Source organism: Tachypleus tridentatus, chromosome 6 (assembly GCF_004210375.1).
Source record: "Tachypleus tridentatus isolate NWPU-2018 chromosome 6, ASM421037v1, whole genome shotgun sequence".
NCBI classification, from domain to species: Eukaryota; Metazoa; Arthropoda; class Merostomata; order Xiphosura; family Limulidae; genus Tachypleus; species Tachypleus tridentatus.
Genome location: NC_134830.1, coordinates 94,980,806 through 95,000,258, shown reverse-complemented (window position 1 = coordinate 95,000,258; position 19,453 = coordinate 94,980,806). Strand labels below are relative to the sequence as shown.

General features: G+C 31.7%; 1 protein-coding gene across 3 annotated transcripts in view; it reads left to right on the top strand.

The window, feature by feature from the left end:
- The window catches only part of LOC143253079 (uncharacterized), a 48,242-nt gene extending 29,099 nt beyond the window's left edge, over positions 1–19,143 (top strand). For all 3 annotated transcript variants that reach the window (XM_076506290.1, XM_076506292.1, XM_076506291.1), the window contains exons 6-9: positions 4,493–4,679; positions 6,632–6,768; positions 13,996–14,153; positions 15,443–19,143. In XM_076506290.1, coding sequence (XP_076362405.1) covers positions 4,493–4,679; positions 6,632–6,768; positions 13,996–14,153; positions 15,443–18,606 — 3,646 coding nt within the window. In that variant the 3' untranslated portion in view covers positions 18,607–19,143. The remainder of the gene's footprint in view (positions 1–4,492; positions 4,680–6,631; positions 6,769–13,995; positions 14,154–15,442) is intronic.
- The last annotated feature ends 310 nt before the right edge of the window (positions 19,144–19,453 follow it).

The window sequence follows — 19,453 nt, the reverse complement described above, 5'->3', positions numbered from 1 at the left end:
ATGATCAATCAGATCTTGATGCTCTCATTGAACAGTTGCCATCTCCATTTCTAATCCTAGGGGATTTTAATGGACATCATCCCCTCTGGGGGAAGTGCTATTATTGATGGGAGGGGCCGATCTGTAGAGCGGATGCTCTCTGATCACAATCTTTCTCTTTTCAACACTGGTTCTTCCACTTACTTTCATGCACCTAGTCAGTCCTTTACCGCTATTGATCTCTCAGTTTGCTCCCCTTCATTATTCTCCCATTTTTCATGGAGGGTTGACAATAATCCACTAGGCAGTGATCATTTTCTGATCCTTTTGGGAGAGACTGGCCGTGGTCGATGCCACCCTACCCACGTGCCCCAATGGAAGCTGGATCAGGCAGACTGGTCCACTTTCACTGCTCTCGCAGAACTTGATCCTGCCATCATAAATCAGCCATCAATAGACGACTGTGTAGCAGCGGTAATTGACTGTATTACACATGCAGCTGCTCAGTGTATTCCTAAAACCTCAACACGTTTTCCACGATATCCTCGTCCGTGGTGGAATCCTGCTTGCCACTTAGCACGGAAGGCTCAAAAAGCGGGCCTGGGATACTTTTCGTAGATATCCCACACTTTCAAACCGAGTTGCTTTCCAACGGGCCTGTGCACATGCTAGGTGGGTAAGACGTCAAAGCCAGAAGGAATCTTGGATTAAGTTCACAACCAGCATATCTTTTACCACCAATTCCAAGATCATATGGGACAGGATTCGAAAGGTTAATGGGCACTACAATTCTGTCCCCCTCTCGATCCTACTCTCTGATGGTCAGGAGGTGACTGATGTTCGGAACATTGCTAACACTCTAGGTGCCCCATCAAGACTCGGGCAGAGTGATCACCTCTTTCCTTTCGAACTGACTGTTTCTTTGACTATAATTGTCCCTTTACCCTGGTGGAACTAAAAAATGGCCCTTCATCGGTCTGCCAGTACGTCTGTTGGACCTGATGATATTCATTATGACATGCTGCACCATCTATCTCCTGCTTCTCTTGATATCCTTCTGATTGTTTTCAACCGGATCTGGCAGGAGAATGTTTTTCCTGATGCCTGGCACCAGGCTATTATTTTACCTTTCTCTAAGCCAGGGAAAGATCCCAAGATTCCTTCAAACTACCGTCCAATTGCTTTGACGAGCTGTCTCTGTAAGACATTAGAGAGGATGGTTAATGCTCGTCTTGTTTGGTTCCTTCAATCAAACACCCTCCTCTCGCCCACCCAGTGTGGGTTCCGTCGACAGCACTCCACCACAGACCACCTAATTCTTCTTGAAACATCTATCAGAGAAGCCTTTCTCAACCGCCAACATCTTGTATCAATATTCTTTGACATAGAGAAGGCTTATGACACAACATGGAGGTATGGCGTTTTGCGAGACCTCCATACATATGGGTTACGTGGCCATCTACCCATGTTTATTAAAAAATTTTTAATGGACAGGAGATTCCAATTTTGTGTGGGTTCGACACTTTCCCGTTCTTTTGTACAGGAACTTGGAGTCCCTCAAGGCTGTGTATTGAGTGTTACACTCTTCAGTATAAAGATAAATGCCATCACTGAACAACTCCGTCTCACTGTTGCGAATGGGCTGTATGTCGACGTTTTTCACATCTCATGTCAGTCGTCAAACATGAGATATATTGAGCGGCAACTGCAAACTGCCCTCAATTGTGTACGGAAGTGGACTCTGGCGAACGGCTTTAATTTCTCTCTCTCTCCAAAACTGTATGCATGCACTTTTGCCATCGACGGGGTATTCACCCTGACCCTGAACTTCATATCGGTGAAGTTTTGCTGCCAGTGGTCCCGGAGACCAAGTTCTTGGGGCTTATCTTTGATCGTAAACTGACCTTTATACCACACTTAAAGCAGCTTCGGGTCAAATGCACAAGAGCACTGAACATCCTCCGTGTTCTCTCTTCTACCAGTTGGGGGGCAGATTGCTGTTCAATGTTAAAGGTATATCGTGCTCTTATTAGATCCAAACTCTATTATGGATCAATGGTCTATGGCTCTCACTGGGGCTTTCCATACCTCTCCAGTTCAAAGTATATACATTGAATCTCATGAACCTTCTCTACACCTTCGCCGTTTGCAACTATATTTACAATATACTTCCGAAACTTCATTCCTTACCAAAGCATCCCACCACCTTTCATTTGCTTTTATCTTCAATTACTTTTACAAATTTTACTCCATTTACTTGACTTTTATCCTTTTACTGGACATTTGGCTACTCATTATTACGATTTTGCGGAGTGTCTCTTAAAACTTTTATTCTTTTACATTTTGATAATAGCTGCTATGACACATAACCCAGAACCAGGACTGGAAAGGCCAACTTCAGGTGATTGACGGTGGTTCTTGAACTTACCTGTTAGTCTTCCTGGCGGGTTATTATCATTACCTTTTTGCTAGAGTAAATACGTTACAACTTCTTATACTCTGCCTTCTATCTTAACATTGTAGACTAGGTGTCAATATTGGTTTTATACTTTTTTGTTTTACCTTCATTTCCATTTATGTCTATTACTACATTTATTTTTTTACATTTTTACCGAATGTCTGGCGCAGATAGCCTCGCTGACTTGTGCCATAAAACACTAAATCAATCAATCAATCAACCTTCTTAGGTCATCTTCAGGTTAACAAGGTAAATTGAAACCATAACTTTATAGGTTTTACTTAATTCTGTAGCTTTATTTTTAGCAGTTTTCTTGGAATTTAGTACAGAGATATTCTTTGCATTTCCCACACAGAGTTATAGATGATTTTGGAATTTTTGTCTTGTGCTCCACTTTTCAGCATGGAAAGCACAATTTGCAGTTTTCATGAACTATTAATATTTATGTCAACTACATAGAATTTGGTAAAAATATACCTTTGTGCAGATTCCAAGCATTGATGTAGATGGTTTTCAGTTTTTCTCGTGCCAAAATTGACTGTTGCATTACCCCACGAATATTAGCTTCTTTTAAGTTATTATTTTGGTACTGACCAACCTCTGTGTTTTGCTTTGGTCATTTAATTTTGTATAGTGAGTTTGATGAAAACATATAATAGGTGTAGATAAATTAGTTTCACAAAGTTTAGTTTATTATTAGTTTTATAGTGTGTCAGTTGCTCTAAAGTGTGAGCATGTTTTCAGCAACAGGTTTATTTCAATCTTGAGGGAAAAAGCCTAAATAAAGCAAACTATAACCCCAGCAATAAAATAAAAATAATTTAAAAAGTATACATGTTACAAAAATTACATATTTTTGCATAATAAGCTACAAGTTTGTGCATTATCAGAGATGCCAACCATTACGATTTGAGCATAATCATTATGATTTTGGTGTATACATTACGACTTGTTGCAACTCCCAAATTATTATATCTTATATAGGCCTATAAAATAAAGTGATAAATTGTTTCCTCGGGGCTTGAAAGGGGTGAAAAGAAAATTTCTATTGAGATACAAATAATATTTCATAATAAATAAAAGACATAGTCCAAATGGCTACTTGTGATAATCATGTTTGTGCTTGAAATAATAAAAAATATTTGTATCTCCGATGTCTACCAATAGTTTGAGTGCAGTGCTTCTTCCTGGTACGTGTGGGAATCCATAGTTACGTCGTCAGTGCTTGTCAGCCAATCAGCGCTCGCGTAGATGGGTATTTCTCGTTTTCTAAGCGGCATAGAAACACCAATGCGATTGTTCACAAGATGGGAAAAAAAAGAGAAAAAATCTTGTTCACCAGATTGTCTTGTTTCTGGCAAATCTAAAAGGACTAAAACTGTGAATCAAAAATTTAGAAAGGGTATGGTGCAAAATAAATGGTCATTGCATCAAAAGTCAGTGACAGTCATGCGTTTTGTACAGTTTGTCTCATAGATTTTTCTGTGGTGCATGGTGGGATAAACGATTGTTCCAGACATGCAAAATCGGCATCTCACCAACAAAAGGCTGAGACAAAGACAAAAACGATGCAGATAATGACATTTATGAGTAAGAATTCAGAATATGAAAAAAAATTTGAAAGAATTTTTAAATTTTATTTATTAAATACACAAAACACAGTCATAAATGAGCAATCTATAGCAGTAATAAATAATAATAGTTATAATAATAATGTAATAATAAACATCTTAGAGATATTGGTCAGGCCTAGTAGCTGCAAATGATAAAGGGCTCTACTGCTACTACTACTTCATACTAAATTTATTGATATAAATTGATAATAAAGTTCTATGATTAAATTTTAAATATAACTGTGAAGTGGTTGTGACTGGGTGAAAGGATTAATACAGAAGTCTTTAAGAGAATTTTAAAGCAGATTTGGGTGTTTCAAGAAGATTATTTGAATGTTAAAAAATATTCTGTATGTTAAAGCAGGATTAAATATATCTTATATTTATTTGGGTGCAAGAAATGCATATTTCTTGTGAAAGCATAATTCAATGAATATTTCAGGGAGAAAACAGAGAAGATCCCCTACCTAGTTGGTTGTATTGCTGAACTCACAGAGGAGGAAGAATCTCAGCTGCTACAGCCTGGAAAAAATGACTTCAGTGTCATGTATTCTTGTCGAAAGAACTGTGCTCAGTTGTGGCTTGGACCAGCTGCTTTTATTAATCATGATTGCAGGCCTAACTGCAAGGTAATCTTTCATTTTGTCACACAGGCATGCATTATTGTTAAGCAAGTGTCAAAATCCCAGAATGTCAAAGCCCCCAATTAACCAAAACAGTAAGTTTTCCTGGTTCTCGTGATTTCTTGTCTTCCTTTTCAGTACTGCTGCACTAAGATTTGACATATAATTTCAGGCTTAGAAAAATATATTTTTCAATCTGTTTGATCCTCAGAACAGTGAAATTCAGAAAAGTACTTATCCTCTTCATAATTTTGTTTTTCCCACTGAAGTTAATAGTTAATAAAGCTATTTCTACAAATCAATTGTAAAAATTGTACTGTTATGTATATAAATATAATAGAACTATCTGTTGTATGTCCATGTAACTACACTGCAGGGTGTGGATGTTCACCAAATTTGGTACAGTGGTTATTGGATCCACATGGAGATACAGATTTTCAGTTTTGTGGTTTTTGTGTGCATTTTTGAGTTTGTTGCCACTATTTCACCTCTGTTGATAGATCTTTACCAAATGTGGCATAAAGGCTCATTGGATCCATGTGGGGATACATTCAAATTTGTTGTTTTGCTTTTTTAACATTTTACAGATATAAGGGAAACAACTTTTTGTTAACTAAGATAACCTTTCATTAATCATTAATTTACATAACTTTTGTCCAGATGACAGGTGCTTCAGCTAGTCTGTAAATAAAACAACATGGTAACTAGATTTATTACTTATTACTCTTAGTATTTATCAAGAAGTTATTTTATATATCCAAATAATTGTAATTTTTATTATTTTTCTTGTGGTATGCTTTTTTGTTCATTCAAATAATTATGAAGCTCAATTAAAAACCAGTTTCACACACATTCAGTAATAACATCAAATGCCATTGAGGAATATTTGTAGGACATTGTGCTTGTGAAATTACAGGATTTATTGAAATATTAAAATATTCCTGGAGCTTACAAAAATATAAAAAATTTCGTATTATTAACAAAAGCATCATGAGTACATTTAAAATTACTAGAACTGCCTTTCAGGTATGGCTTTTCAAAGTCACCCACCATTTGAAAACTTGTAATATCCAAGTTTCTTTTACAAATGATTGGCAAGTTGTTTATATTGTTTTAAAGCTTAAAAATCTTAGCTTCTACCATTTAAAATCTGCTTTACAAATTAAATCGTCCTCATCCAATTTTACATGTTCAAGTTGAGTAATCTGGTAACTTTTTTACACCCTGCAATCCAAATATCTCGGTATCCTGACATTTTACATTTCAGTTAGGATCCTAAATTATGCTAGAGGCCTTCTGAACCCCAGTAATCACATCTCTGATATGTATTTTACTAGATGCAGTTGATAATTTAGACTGACATATAGAATGAGAATGGTAATTTCTTAATTTCTGTTGTAAGTTTAAGAAGTTTTAATCTTCCAAAATTGTTTAATGTTGACTTTCAATAACTGTGGCCAATTATTTTCATTTACCTTTTATTAGAACATTTCTTAAACTTTGAAATAAGGAAAATAGTCAATTTTTGTCTTGTGAATATTTTGTTTACTTGTTCTTGTTTTTTTGTTTTTGTTTTTTTCTTGAGACATTTAACATTATTTTGAGGAGAACTGGAAAAATATTCTGCTTAACTCTTTCACACCCACATTTTATAAATTAAAAACTTCCTCCTGTACCAGGTTTATTTTAGATCAACAATGAAAGAAAGAAATATGGTGTTATACTAATCATTTGGAACTTGAATGGAAAGTACGCTTTATTACAAACTGGTATAAAATTGTATTTGCATATTAGTGATAGAGTTAACTTGTTTATGTCCTACCTAAATTAAGGTTTATGTTGAGAGCTCCAAATTTAAAGTATAAAATAATGTAAAATTACTATTTATACTTTTTAATTTTTCTTTTTTTCTCCTTTTTAGTTTTGGTAGCTTTAAATTTTTTTTTAATTATTCCCAGTTTGTATCTACTGGCAGAGATACTGCATGTGTTAAAGTTTTAAGAGATATAAATGAAGGAGAAGAAATCACATGCTTTTATGGAGAGGACTTTTTTGGAGATAATAACTGTTACTGTGAATGTGAGACATGTGAAAGGTGAGGATTGATCTCAGTTACTTATTGTATAGAAATTTTAAACATTTAATCATAAAACAGATTTCTGATGATTATCACAGACATCTGCCTGTTAACAAATTATTAAATGTGTTTTAGCAAACATTCTACTTCAGTTTCATCTCAGTAGAAAGTATCAATGGTTGTAAAAAATTGTAAAATGAAATTTCTTGTATGCATGTTATACTTTCAAAACAAAATTACCAGCATTTGTCTATTCAGTTCCAGATTTAGGTTTTTGATTGTCCGAGTTTTTTTGATTTGTAAAACATAGTCATTTTCAAGAGTTTCAATAATTTTAGTTGCTGAAATATTACTACAGTTTTAACATATGCTTGAGAAGGTTCAACACTGCAATGTATTTTGGTAAAACGTGCTTCTTGATTCTGTCTGCCATTGTTCTTGAAGTAGATCCTATGGATAGACATATGTACATATACATATACTGTAGAACTCTCAGAACATTTATACATTTAGATAATATTCAGGCAGTTTGGTTTACCCATTCTGTCTTTAACAGTTTCTCTGCAGAAATTGTTTTCTGTACATCACAAGGTTTTAGTAAGCTACTACCAAAATTTTATTAAACTACTTTCTTATAATGATATACATATAAATTTGGTATAAAAGTGTTAATAATCCAAATTTAAATTTAAAAGTATGTAAGTTTTAAATTCTTGATTTTCTATGGCAATATTAAAAAAATTCTTTAATTTCTCATAGTATGAGAGTTATGACTTTTTTTTTCCTTGGCATACCTTCTTTACTAATCTATTTACCCACCCCTTAAAGAAGTAAAAATTTAATGCTTATTGCTCATTATAATGTTATCAGTAAGGCAAAGCATAATTTTCATAGCCTTGAATCTTATTTTGGTTACAAGAGCCATCAAGTAGAAATTAGACCCCTCTTGTTCTGTTCACCTCTCACATGCTCTCTTTCAGAAACTGCCAATAGTTCTCTCTGATGTTCAGCTATATAACCAATAGAAAGCCAAGATTTTTCTCATATTATATATATACTGTTTTCTCTACAAAGAATTGTCAGTTTCACTTTCAATACAAGCTTTATTCCCATGGGAAATGTATCAACTAGCTTAGATAAATTTGTTAACAGCTCTTGTCCAACAGTTGGAAAGCCAGGATAATTGTGATATTTATGGGTAAATTAGATAAATTATTTACAGCAGCTCTACAACCATTTGTATTAAAAGGGGTGGGGGTTAATTGTTGCCAATACTCAGCAACCAAAAAAATGGAGGTCCAGATAAGTAGTTTATTAAAAGGAACTATACCATTATCCTTTCTTTGAGTAATAGCTGCTTGTATATTAATGTATTGTTTAAAGTAATACAGGAGGCTGTTTTATTCACTGAAATATCTTTGTTCAAAAGTGTTAACATTCATCCATAGTGATAAGAGAGAACATTAACAACGGCTATCTTATCGTTAACTCTTTACGACGTGTCTAAGTGATTCAGAATATCTTACTATGTTATAGCTGAGTAATACTTTATTGTTTAAGAGATTTTTTTTCTCTCTGATTTGGGATTATTTTATTTTACAAATGATATAATTAAAATTTTGTGCCTATGAAAAGTCTGGTTAGAAAAATTAGGGTTTATTTTATCTTGCTAAATAATATTTACATATTAAAAGTTCAACAAGATCTATATATGGGAAATAAGAAAACAAGGACTGTATAATCTTTATATTAATAGCTTTGGTAGATTGTATGAAAATGCATAATTGATGTATATGATATATAATTTTAATGAACAGTAATTCTATAAAAACCTATTGAACATTATTAAAGAATGAACTGGCATGGTACAAAATAATTAACTACAGCTACTAATTTCTTAGTGTATTTTAATTGAAAGTACTTAAAAAACTTTATTTTAAACAAAAGAATCTGAAAGCAACTTAATTTTGGATTTGATGGAATATGTGAAAAAACATCATTTGATGATATATATAGTACTGTGTAATCATAACTAAGTAAAAAATAAAGACAATTTATGGATTTATAAGTTCTATTTGAAATCATACTCATTATATATGGGTCAGAAACAAAATAGAATGACTGAAATAAATGCCTGCCTTAACATGGTTGAGCACCAGTGGCACAATTAAGAAATTTTTGAATATTCATAGATTAAAAGAGCACCAGTTGATGGAAAAGTTCATGAAACAGTGGGTTCAAGTCCACTGTACATCTCAAGTAATGTAATCAAATTAAGAGTCCAAGAGAAGATCATCTTTCACATAAGGAAGATTATTAGAACATAAGGTATTCTAGCTGTATATGGTGAACTTGGACCTACCATTTTATGAACTTTCCCATCAATTGGTGCCCTTTTAGCATATAAATACACAAAAAAGCTTCTTCATTGTGCCATTTGTGTTGAGCCATATTAAGGCAGGCATTTGCTTCAAACTAATTTTATTTCTAACCCAGATATAATCAGTGTGATTTCTAATACAGCTTATAAATCCATAAATAAACATGTGAGCAACACTTTGTTGTATTTAGTTTTATATTCATAAAGATAGTGCAGTGTAATGATGTTTAAGAAAAAAATAATAATTTGGAAACAAACCACTGACTTGCCCTAATTTTTCCTGGCATTTTCACTGCAATAACAAATAAAGATATAATAAGAACAGAGATTTATAGAATCAGCATTTTGCTGATTAAAAATAGTAAATTGTTGGCTCATTTCATGCTGGAGTATCGTGTACAAAATAATAAGTTTTTGACTGTAAATAATATGATTGTAGAACTTTAGATTTTTAATATTTCTGTTTATCTGAAAGGATAGCTTTGTTTTTGCATAGCAGCTAGTATCGCACGAGAACATATTGTCCATTTCTTAATTTTCAAATTTTCCCTCATCCTTTTCTGCTTAGGTTTTGGACAGGCTTTGATTGCCATCATTTTATGATACATTTTATTGATCAAAACAGCTTTTGCAATAGCTACAAAGGCAGTTTTAAGTATGATTGGATTGATTTACACAAGATTTTGATTATGATTAAGATGACCTGGTGATACCCTGTGTGAGAAATATTCAAATTATCTATAAAAAAACAATATGCCATAGTAATCTTTTGTAGCAAGAAAAAATTTTTTTTGATAGAAAATGTACAAATGGTAATTGTCAGAAGATATGTTAAAAAAGGGTAATTTGAAAGTGGTTCATAAAAATAACAAAATGGGAAGTTTAATCTCATATGAGAATAATCTGTTAATGAAGTCAGCACTTATTAATTTGAATTAATTTTTCAGCTCTAGCCATTTTGTATCTTAATCAGAGTGTTAATAATTCATCCATTATTTATATATTGATCGATCTACAGGATATTTTGAATGGTATTTCAAGCATGGCCAGGGCTATAAATTCAGTAATTCTGATGTATATTATTAATATTATGTTGTGCCTTTGTGTTTATTTTTTCTTAATTAATCTAAAATGAATTGAAAAAACTTGTTCATTATTTAATTTATAATTATCATATCCTTTGATGACTAATACATATGACAACACCCTTGAAAAAAATAAAATTATTTAAACAGTTATCATATAGGAAAACTTCAAGCTGTACACCATCTTGAAACCTAAAGGTTAAGTGTAAGAGAAATGTTTTGGTTTGTAGTTAGAACAGGTCTTTATTGAGTTTTGAATGAATAGTTAACATTTATCCATGTAAAAAATTAGCAAGTGGGGTATTCATTTTGAATTTGTGTTTGATAACACATTTTCTTAAGCATGTCACATCTTGTTATGAATGAATGAAGCACTTATACTTGAATTTTAAACTGTACAGGAATTTACTTGAACTTCTGTGTTGCACTAAATTGTTGATCAACAGACAGTTATTGAAGTAGTTTTTGAAATGTCAGGAACAGTTTCATTGACTAAGCTGGTCATAGTAACTGAATGAAAACTGAAGATGAACAACTGAGAAATTTGTGCTGGAGAAGACTGAAATATGCAACTTAAATTAAGAAATGATGATTGTATTAGACAAAAAGTTCTTTTATTTTCATACTTAACTTGGTCTTAGGTTGGAAAAAACCATGTGTATACCTAATATGGTTTGATATCATAGTCTGTGTGCTGTGTTTTGTTGTACACTTTTTTTACAGTATCTTTTCTTAAATATTCTACAGTCTTATTTTTTATTCTGTATTAATCTGATATTTATGTTACATATGTAAACATACAAAATTAACTACCTGTAATATTACTTACAGAGTAAGCAGGTGTCATGTTGCAACTACAATGTGAATTTTCAGCTTTTTATAGCATAAAATATAGGTGCCCAGGAAAATCATAAAACTTAATTTTGGTTCAGTTTCCAATGGAGGAGGAATAACAGGTTGAAAATTGTTTGCTCTTCTTACTGGTTGTATTTTAACATTGTAAACATCTTGTGGTTTGTTTGATCTTTACCAGCTGATGCAGTTAAATTCATTCCAATCTTCAGAACTTTGCAAGTTCAAGATATTATGGTATAGTTGAATTTCTTACTAGGAAATTTTCATGTGTACATATTTTGTGATGGCTGTTAACTCTGAAATCTTGGCTTTTTCAATCACTTTTGAACACGTTGAGATGGCAAAAATACATGAATCAAGTAAAACTCAGACTTTTGATGACTTACAATTCAGGAAAATTAGTTCCTGTGATCTATAAATTTTGTAATCCCATTTGTCATTGCCTTGGTAAGAAAACTCTGTGTGGCTTGTTTTGTACTTACCTATAGAAGACAGATAAGGTACCATCAAGATAAGTAGTATATTTTTTATTATATATATATGCACACACACATTTGTGCTTACAGCCAATGCAAATTTATTACCAAAATGTGCTTTCCTATATTGTTGGCAACTGCACGTGAATTTACAGATAGTCAGTAAAAAAGCATTTCACTTTACCTGCCTGTAAAGAGCAAAAGAAATGGCACTGTATATATGGCAGTATAAACAAAACTTTAAAGTTATCAATCCTGCTGTGTAGACAGGCATCTCTTTCATACCTCATAATTTTGGAGCTTTTTTCTCACAAAAATATTTTTATAACTAATATTACTCACTAGGCCTTATCAAAAAACTAGAAAATGAGGTTAGGATCATTTTTTGTTAAAAGTCAAATTTTCGCCTATTTTCTGAAGTATATATTTCAATGATTTTATTGTGAAAACTTGAAAATGAAATTTATGTAGGCAGTACTATACACCATTGAAAATTAGTGAAGGCAATCTTCTCAAAATTTGATTATTGAAATATAGTTTATCAGTAAAATCTAATAAAAGTGTCAGTATCTCAAAAAATTGAAAATCTGTAGTAGGGTACACATGTTAATTCAAAATGAGGTGAAAACAAGATCAGGCTTATTCAGTAGCATTTTTTATTGAATATTCAGTACTTCATTAGTCCACCTAACATTTCTGGTAGTAATAAATAATTTGAGACATGATTTAAAATTAAATGGATAAACAAATGTGATCAGGTTATTCAAGACATTCAACAGTACTGAACTTACTTGTAGTCAGGTTGTTGAACGGAGTAACAGAAAACATTTTTGTGTGGGAAGATATTTATTAAAAATATTTTAATTTATCACAAACTGTAAAAAGTAAGATCTCAACAAATTAAAATAGTTGGCCTCACGCTCTTGATAGCATCCCTGGTAATGCACAAGACTTTTCGTTATTCACAAAAAGTAGTGCACCACACTTGTGTGCAACTTCTTGCTTAATTGTTATTTCAGTATATTTTTTTGTTTACTAAAGTTGTGTATGCCTACCAGGTTTGGTCATAGCTATAAGCATAACTAAGTGTTATAAAACTTTGTTGTGTATTTGTCCATACTTCCAGTGTTTTTATATACTTCCTGAAAAATCTTGAAAATAAAATCCTTTTCTTGAAAACTGTTAAAAGCTTCTGGAGATTTGAAATATTTCTTGTTATGGTTGTTGTATGTGGTAACAATGTGTGCAGTACATGGACTTGAGAAATCCAAGATGCCCCATGTATCAGTGTGACACTTACTTTGGGTCATCTCTTTTCTTGTTTGGTTTGAGTTTCCAACTTCTGGCCTTAACATTAAAACCCCAGATTTATTTTGAAGAAGGGGCATGCATCTGCTTTCACAGTGTTATTCTTGTCAAATATCATATATAAATAAGTTACGAGTCAATTATGGGCTTTTGGTTAAATGATATTTAATATTCGCAATACCAAGAAATTTTCTGCCTAATAGAAGCTTCAGTGTTTTACTGTATGAAAGACTGGGATGGTAAAATGGAATTATTAATCATGTAGTTTTGAAACCCCTTTCTGTATGAGTAAATTAACCATGATAATTTGAAACATACTAGTTAAGTAATTACCTATTTAATGCATAATTTTATAAATCTGTTAAATTTATGTGATTGGTTCATTAAAGTAAATACAATTACAGTAATGTTCTACTGCTAATTTTTTTTCATAAGATGAAAGATATTTTTAAATAAGTTATAATGCAATTTGTATTTATAACAATTTTATATGGAGAACAAAATTAACTGGTAGCAAAGCAAAATAACATAAAAAATATTTATCTCTAATAATTATTTCAGTCATCTCAGTATTCCACATCAATAATTCTGTTGCTTCAAAGCTGGCATTATTGTTCGTAAATAAAAATGCTAAAATGCTTTTTCTATGTTGTTATTGATATAAATGTCTTTGTAAATTTAAAATAAGTAACACTAGGCATATAACATATGATTGACCATTAGCATTATATATTGAAGGGGGACCTTATTAGGTCTGAAAATACTGATTAAAAGTCACGTAAACTTTAGAACTTTTAAATGTTCTTGCAAATTCCAGACTAGAAGCTTGAGAATATAATTTCAGTTCTATGTCTGCACAGGTATTGAGTTTTCTATCAGTTCAATATCAGAATTTATCTTTAAAAGGATAATATATGTAAAGATTTAGTAATTCTAAAGAGTAGACATGATTCAAAAGTTGTTAATGCGTGTTGAAGGTGAAACTTCTAACTCCTGGTTACTTGAGTTAAAACTTGTATCTATAAACACATGCAAGAGAAGTGCTTATAGCTTGTCTGCTTGTCAGGTATAATATTTGAAATTGGTGTTATTCCAGTTTCATTACATAAGAATTTTAATGTTATGTCTTGTTTTTACACAGAAGAGGTGCTGGTGCTTTTACTGACTGCCAAATGAAAACAGAAGGAGAAACTAAAACTACGTATAGTTTCAGAGAAACAGACAACCGTTTGAACAGGATGAAACAACAGGCAAAATCTGTAGATGCTGCAAAGAAAACCAAAAGCAGTGTTTCACTGGGTAAGTGGCATTACTCTTGTAAAAGTTAAAATGAAATCTAAGATGATTTTATCTTTTTTTTCTATGTTTTATGTTTTCTCTTGGGAAAAAATGTGTTCATGTAGTTTTAACTGACTTCTAAAACATGATTGTAGGATATTTTCTGCTTTTAGGAGTTAAGTAATGTATTAGTAAATATAGTTGTTTTGTATATCTAGTTATAGTATTAACAGATGTTAAATAGAGGGCTTTTCAAATGTTTTTGTCTAAGTAGCATAAGTCTCATAATGTTGTATATGAACAAATACATTTTTTGTTATATTGACTTCCTAGTCATGCTTAGCTAACATTACATAGCTTGCATTAACACGGTGCATGTGCACTCAGATCACATATCCAATAATATAAAAACTTTAATCTTCCATGTCTTGGCTGTGTTTTAGTGGACAAGTTTCTTGTAATATACAGTCATATTTCAATTATTATACATTATACAGATGTATATATGTTATTACTATTTAGAAATAAATTAAGCTTATTTTTCTTAAAATATATAATAAATCAACAAGTAAAACAATTATCTCTTCTCACTTCGACCTATGTACTCGGTTACTGCTGGACATAAGTTGTTAAACCTTTTAAAATTTCTCACATGGATGATACCAAACAAAATTTTTGTTAGGTTTTATACATACAATTGAATAACTAGAAAATTATAAATAACTACACTGATACCATAATATTCCAATATAGTTTATTGAATGTAGTAACTCAGATGTATTTAGATTTTAAAAAATAACTTGTATCTCAGCCAAATAAAAAGATACGAGGTTATTTTATATTTTTAGCTTGATAATATTTGTAATTTCAGTTCCTAATTTGTATGAAACTATAGACTTAGATGTTTCTGATATCAAAATACAAATTTTGAGCAGTGTTGCATTCTGCATATCACATGACTCACTAAAATCTATGTTTAAATGTGTTCTTTTGATATGTACTTTTAAATTAACTCATATATAATATTGAAGTTTGAACTACAATCTGCAATCTGATTCCAAACTTTACTGACATAAATTCATAAAATAGTGGATCATAAAATTTTGAATGCAAGTCAACAAATGCAATGACATGACCTTTGACCCATCATGAAAGGGTTAAATCCAGAGAAGCATTGTGTTGCACATTTAAGTTTGTTTTTTTCCTTCAGTTTTGTAGTTATCAAAATATTGAATTTTACATTGTTGATGTGTCTTTAGAAGTTATTGTATAAGTCTACTAATGATTTTTTTTATTTTTTTATTTTTAAGAATCTAGAGTTGACAATAAGTTCCAGCACTCCACACTGAAAGAACTTCGTAAGAAGGGTCTCACCCATTATGATGCTCAACTCTTACTTTCACGTGGTTACAAATTCAAAGACCCTAGAGTTGTTCTTTCACCAAGAAAACATACAACTCGATCTCAAAAATTTTCTGGAGAAAATGGAATTTATTATAAAAACTTCCACATCCAATCAGATAAACCTGAAAGAGAGTGCTATAATTACCAACATAAACAGAAATATTGTAATTTTGAAACCGATCTTGAAAACTATAGCATTTGTTTAGACCACACTCATCAATACAGTTTAGAAAGCATTGCTCCAGAAATGAAAGAGAAATTGAGTGTAAAGCTGAGAGAAAACTGTACTCGTTTTATGAGTACAGATTTTTCTGAGTGCAAAACTTTACTTACAGAAAATATTGTTAGTCTTTCCTCTTCGTTGTTAACTGAGCAGGAACAGAAAGAATCAAAATTTTCATCAGAAAGGCATCATAATGACAAGTTATGTAACAACAGTGAATCTGATGATATAATTGAAAATGAGAAAAATGGTTTATGTGCCATTGAAAATCTGGGAAAAAATCATATCTCTAATAATGTCAATGAATATGAAGAAGCTGTTTCTAAACTCTCCATTTTGGAAAAACGAAATGGACTTGTGTGTTTGAAGCAAACAGAGCACTTCTTTGAGCATTCTGATTCCAAAGTAGAAGCCAGTCTCAATAACTTATGCAAAAGAATCAAACATGAAGCATCAAAAGGGCCAGATTATAATAATACTGCTTCTAAAGAGAGTCAAAAAGATATATCATTCTCAAAGATAAATACTAGAAGAAACTCTGTATATCCTTCAATGGATTATTTGGATGAAGAATCACTTAGTAGTATATCATCATCTAGTAGTGTTCAGGAAAACAAATCGCATAAACTCAAAACATTTGGAGGTTTACCTGAGAATTCCATGTACAAAAAAATGAATGACATCTCATCCACATCTAATGAAGGTTCTTTAGCATTGCCTTCAAAAAATAATCAGGAACACAAGAAAAAAGTCTGCAAGTTGGATGCTTCTGTAGAAACAGTCCTTCAGGCTTTGGACTCGGTAGTTCAGGTGGGAGAAGATTCAGTCAAAAGAAGTGTTCTTAGTTTAAAACCAGAAGAATCTGTAAATAGTGCATCAGCTAATAATTATTGTAATGACAAACAAGAACTTGGGAAACATAAGGCAATTTTGCAGGAAGTACAGAGACATCCAACTCAAAATAAATGTGGTATCTCAACAAGATTAAGATCATGGGAAAGGAGAAATTGTCACAGTGTTTCATCTGATACAGATTCTGAACTTTCATATCTGTCGGAGACATCAGTCATTCCGAAAAGATGTTGTGTTTCTCAAGATTCAGAGGCTCTTAATTATAAACACTCTGAAAAACTTGGACAAATGATGGAACGAACAACTCTAGGTAACCTTGTAGATCTTAGTTCATCAACAACTGACCAAAGAATAACACGGTCTATTACAAAAAATAATAATTTTAACTTAAATCAGAATTCAAATAATGGCTTAGAGAATTTTCTCAATGATGAATTCAGTTGGGTTTCATCTGATGTGGATTCTGTTCATATTGGTGAAGAACACGCTCAACAGTTAAAATGGTTAAAAGATGAAAATCTAGTGTGTGTTGAAAAAAGTAACAAACAGAACAATCAGCCTAGTATAGTGACTAAAAAAATATTTCTTCAAAAATATGATAGAACTACTTGTAGAAACCAGTGTTTACTAACACCATTATCAAATTCATTTACACTGCCTCCTAATAAATATGTTGATATGACTTCAGATATTTCCAAAAACAAAATTCCAATTCAGGACCTTGATACAAATTTGAATGCTAATGAAAAACATGAAGATAGCAATAAACATTTGCCAAAACTTAATGAGCAGTTGATTTCAAATAAATTCAAGGAAGCTTTACTCATAGGTTGCAGTAAACACTCTCTTCTTAGAGAATACTTAGAAAAATCATCTAGTTTGAAACAAGATAATCTCTCAAATTATTTTCCAACTAGAAAAGGAGCTGGGATTGTTTCATCAGGTTCTATCAATTGTGTAAAAGAAAATAAGTTGTTGCTTTCTACAGAACGTATGAACAATGAAAGTATTGCCTCTAGGTTAAGAGGACCTTCAGGAAGACTGAAGAAAGAAAGAAATGAATCTAGTTTAAATGCATTCTTTGGAGTGCCTAACAGCCAGCAACTTAATGAAATAGAAACTAATCAACTCAGTAACCTAGATTTTCTATCAAAGAACTGTACCTTGGAGCAATCGTTGGTTAACAAAACATGTCATTATAATCAATATAATGGTATAGAAGTTGGTAAAAAAAATGAACAAATGCAATCTAATGGAATTGGTTTTACTCAAAAACCATTGAAAAATGTCAACCAAAATTTGCTAAAAGGTCCATTTGATGTAACTTGCAATGGTAAGCAAGAAACAGAAGTAAACAATTGGGCACTAGCAAATGTTGCAGAAGATGGTATTGAAAATGATAATGGAAGAAATTCTTTTATTAACCTAGATCACATACATTGCAAAAGAAAACGGAGACACTATAGAATGGATGAAAGTAACAACAGTGATAAGTCAAACAACTGCCAGTCTGCTTCTGAAGGCTGTTTAAAATTGACAATTAGAGTAAAAAGAAATCCAATCATTGAAGAACATATCTCTGTCAATAAAACAGAACTCTCTTCTTATTCTGTAAAACAAAATATGGTGTACGAAATCCTTCCTAGGAGCAGTAGGGATAATCAATGGAGCTCACCATCAACCTTCACAAAAAAGAAGAAAAAAAAGAAACACAAACAAAAGAAGAAAAAGAAAACAAAAAAAAGGAAATACAGAAAGTCACACATGACATTACCTGAAGTTGAGTTGTGCTGTGATGATAATGTTAGTGCTGATCATTTATGTGTATCCAATGGTTGTAAATTTCACAGTGGTTCTTTTTTCTCTTCATCATCATCATCATCATCTTTAATAGTATCCCCACGGAAACCTGGTACAAAAAGATTTAAACTTATTTTAGGAAATGATTCAATTAATATTGACATTCCTTCAACAAAAATAAGGAAGCGTGATTAATGAACATTTAATTACTTTGTCCAATTAACCCTACAGATTAGATCTCACTTTTCTTTATTCTAAAGTGTATTGCTACTGAAAGTAATGTTGCCATCTGTACAGATTTTTGTAAATTGTTACAGTATTTAATATTTCATCAGTCTGTGTGAGGTGGTTCTCTGTTACTGAAACAGCACTGCCACATTGTTCCTTACCGCAGAAGTATGGTAAAACATTTTAGATGGTATTTATGAATAAGAGTTGTTTGTAAGTAAATCAAAGAAAATCACGGTTTCATTTTTCACATATCTGTACAAAATATTTGTGTGTGTGTGTGTGTAAGTTGCATTGTTCAGAACAGGAGTTGGATTATTTTATTTTCTGTTCTTTAAAGTAATTTTGATATTGAGTATAAGATTGTAAATAATGTCTTTTTCTTCTCTTTTTTTTTCTTACATGATTTTAATTAGTTTACTTCACAAACTTTTTCCTTTTGAGAAGAAGTAAAGTATTTTGATAAATAAAACTGAAACATCAATAAAATTTAGTGAAAGATGACTAATTTGAATGTAGTTTTTTAGTACATTCAGTTAATTAGAATAGTGGTTCCCGAACTTTCTGGTTTGAACTGTAGCTGAGATCACCATCTTGTTATATTTAATAATACCATTCAAAAGCACCTTATCTTCATTACAGTTTGGTCTTTGAAAAACGTTTCAAACCCATACAACGTTATAATCGTATTTATGGTAATTAGTAAAAGTATCGATCTAAGTATTACTTTATTCATTGTTAAAAAAGGTTAAAGATAATATTTCTACATTTAATAAACCCTGTTTGGGAACCACTGGTGAATGGTATTATATTG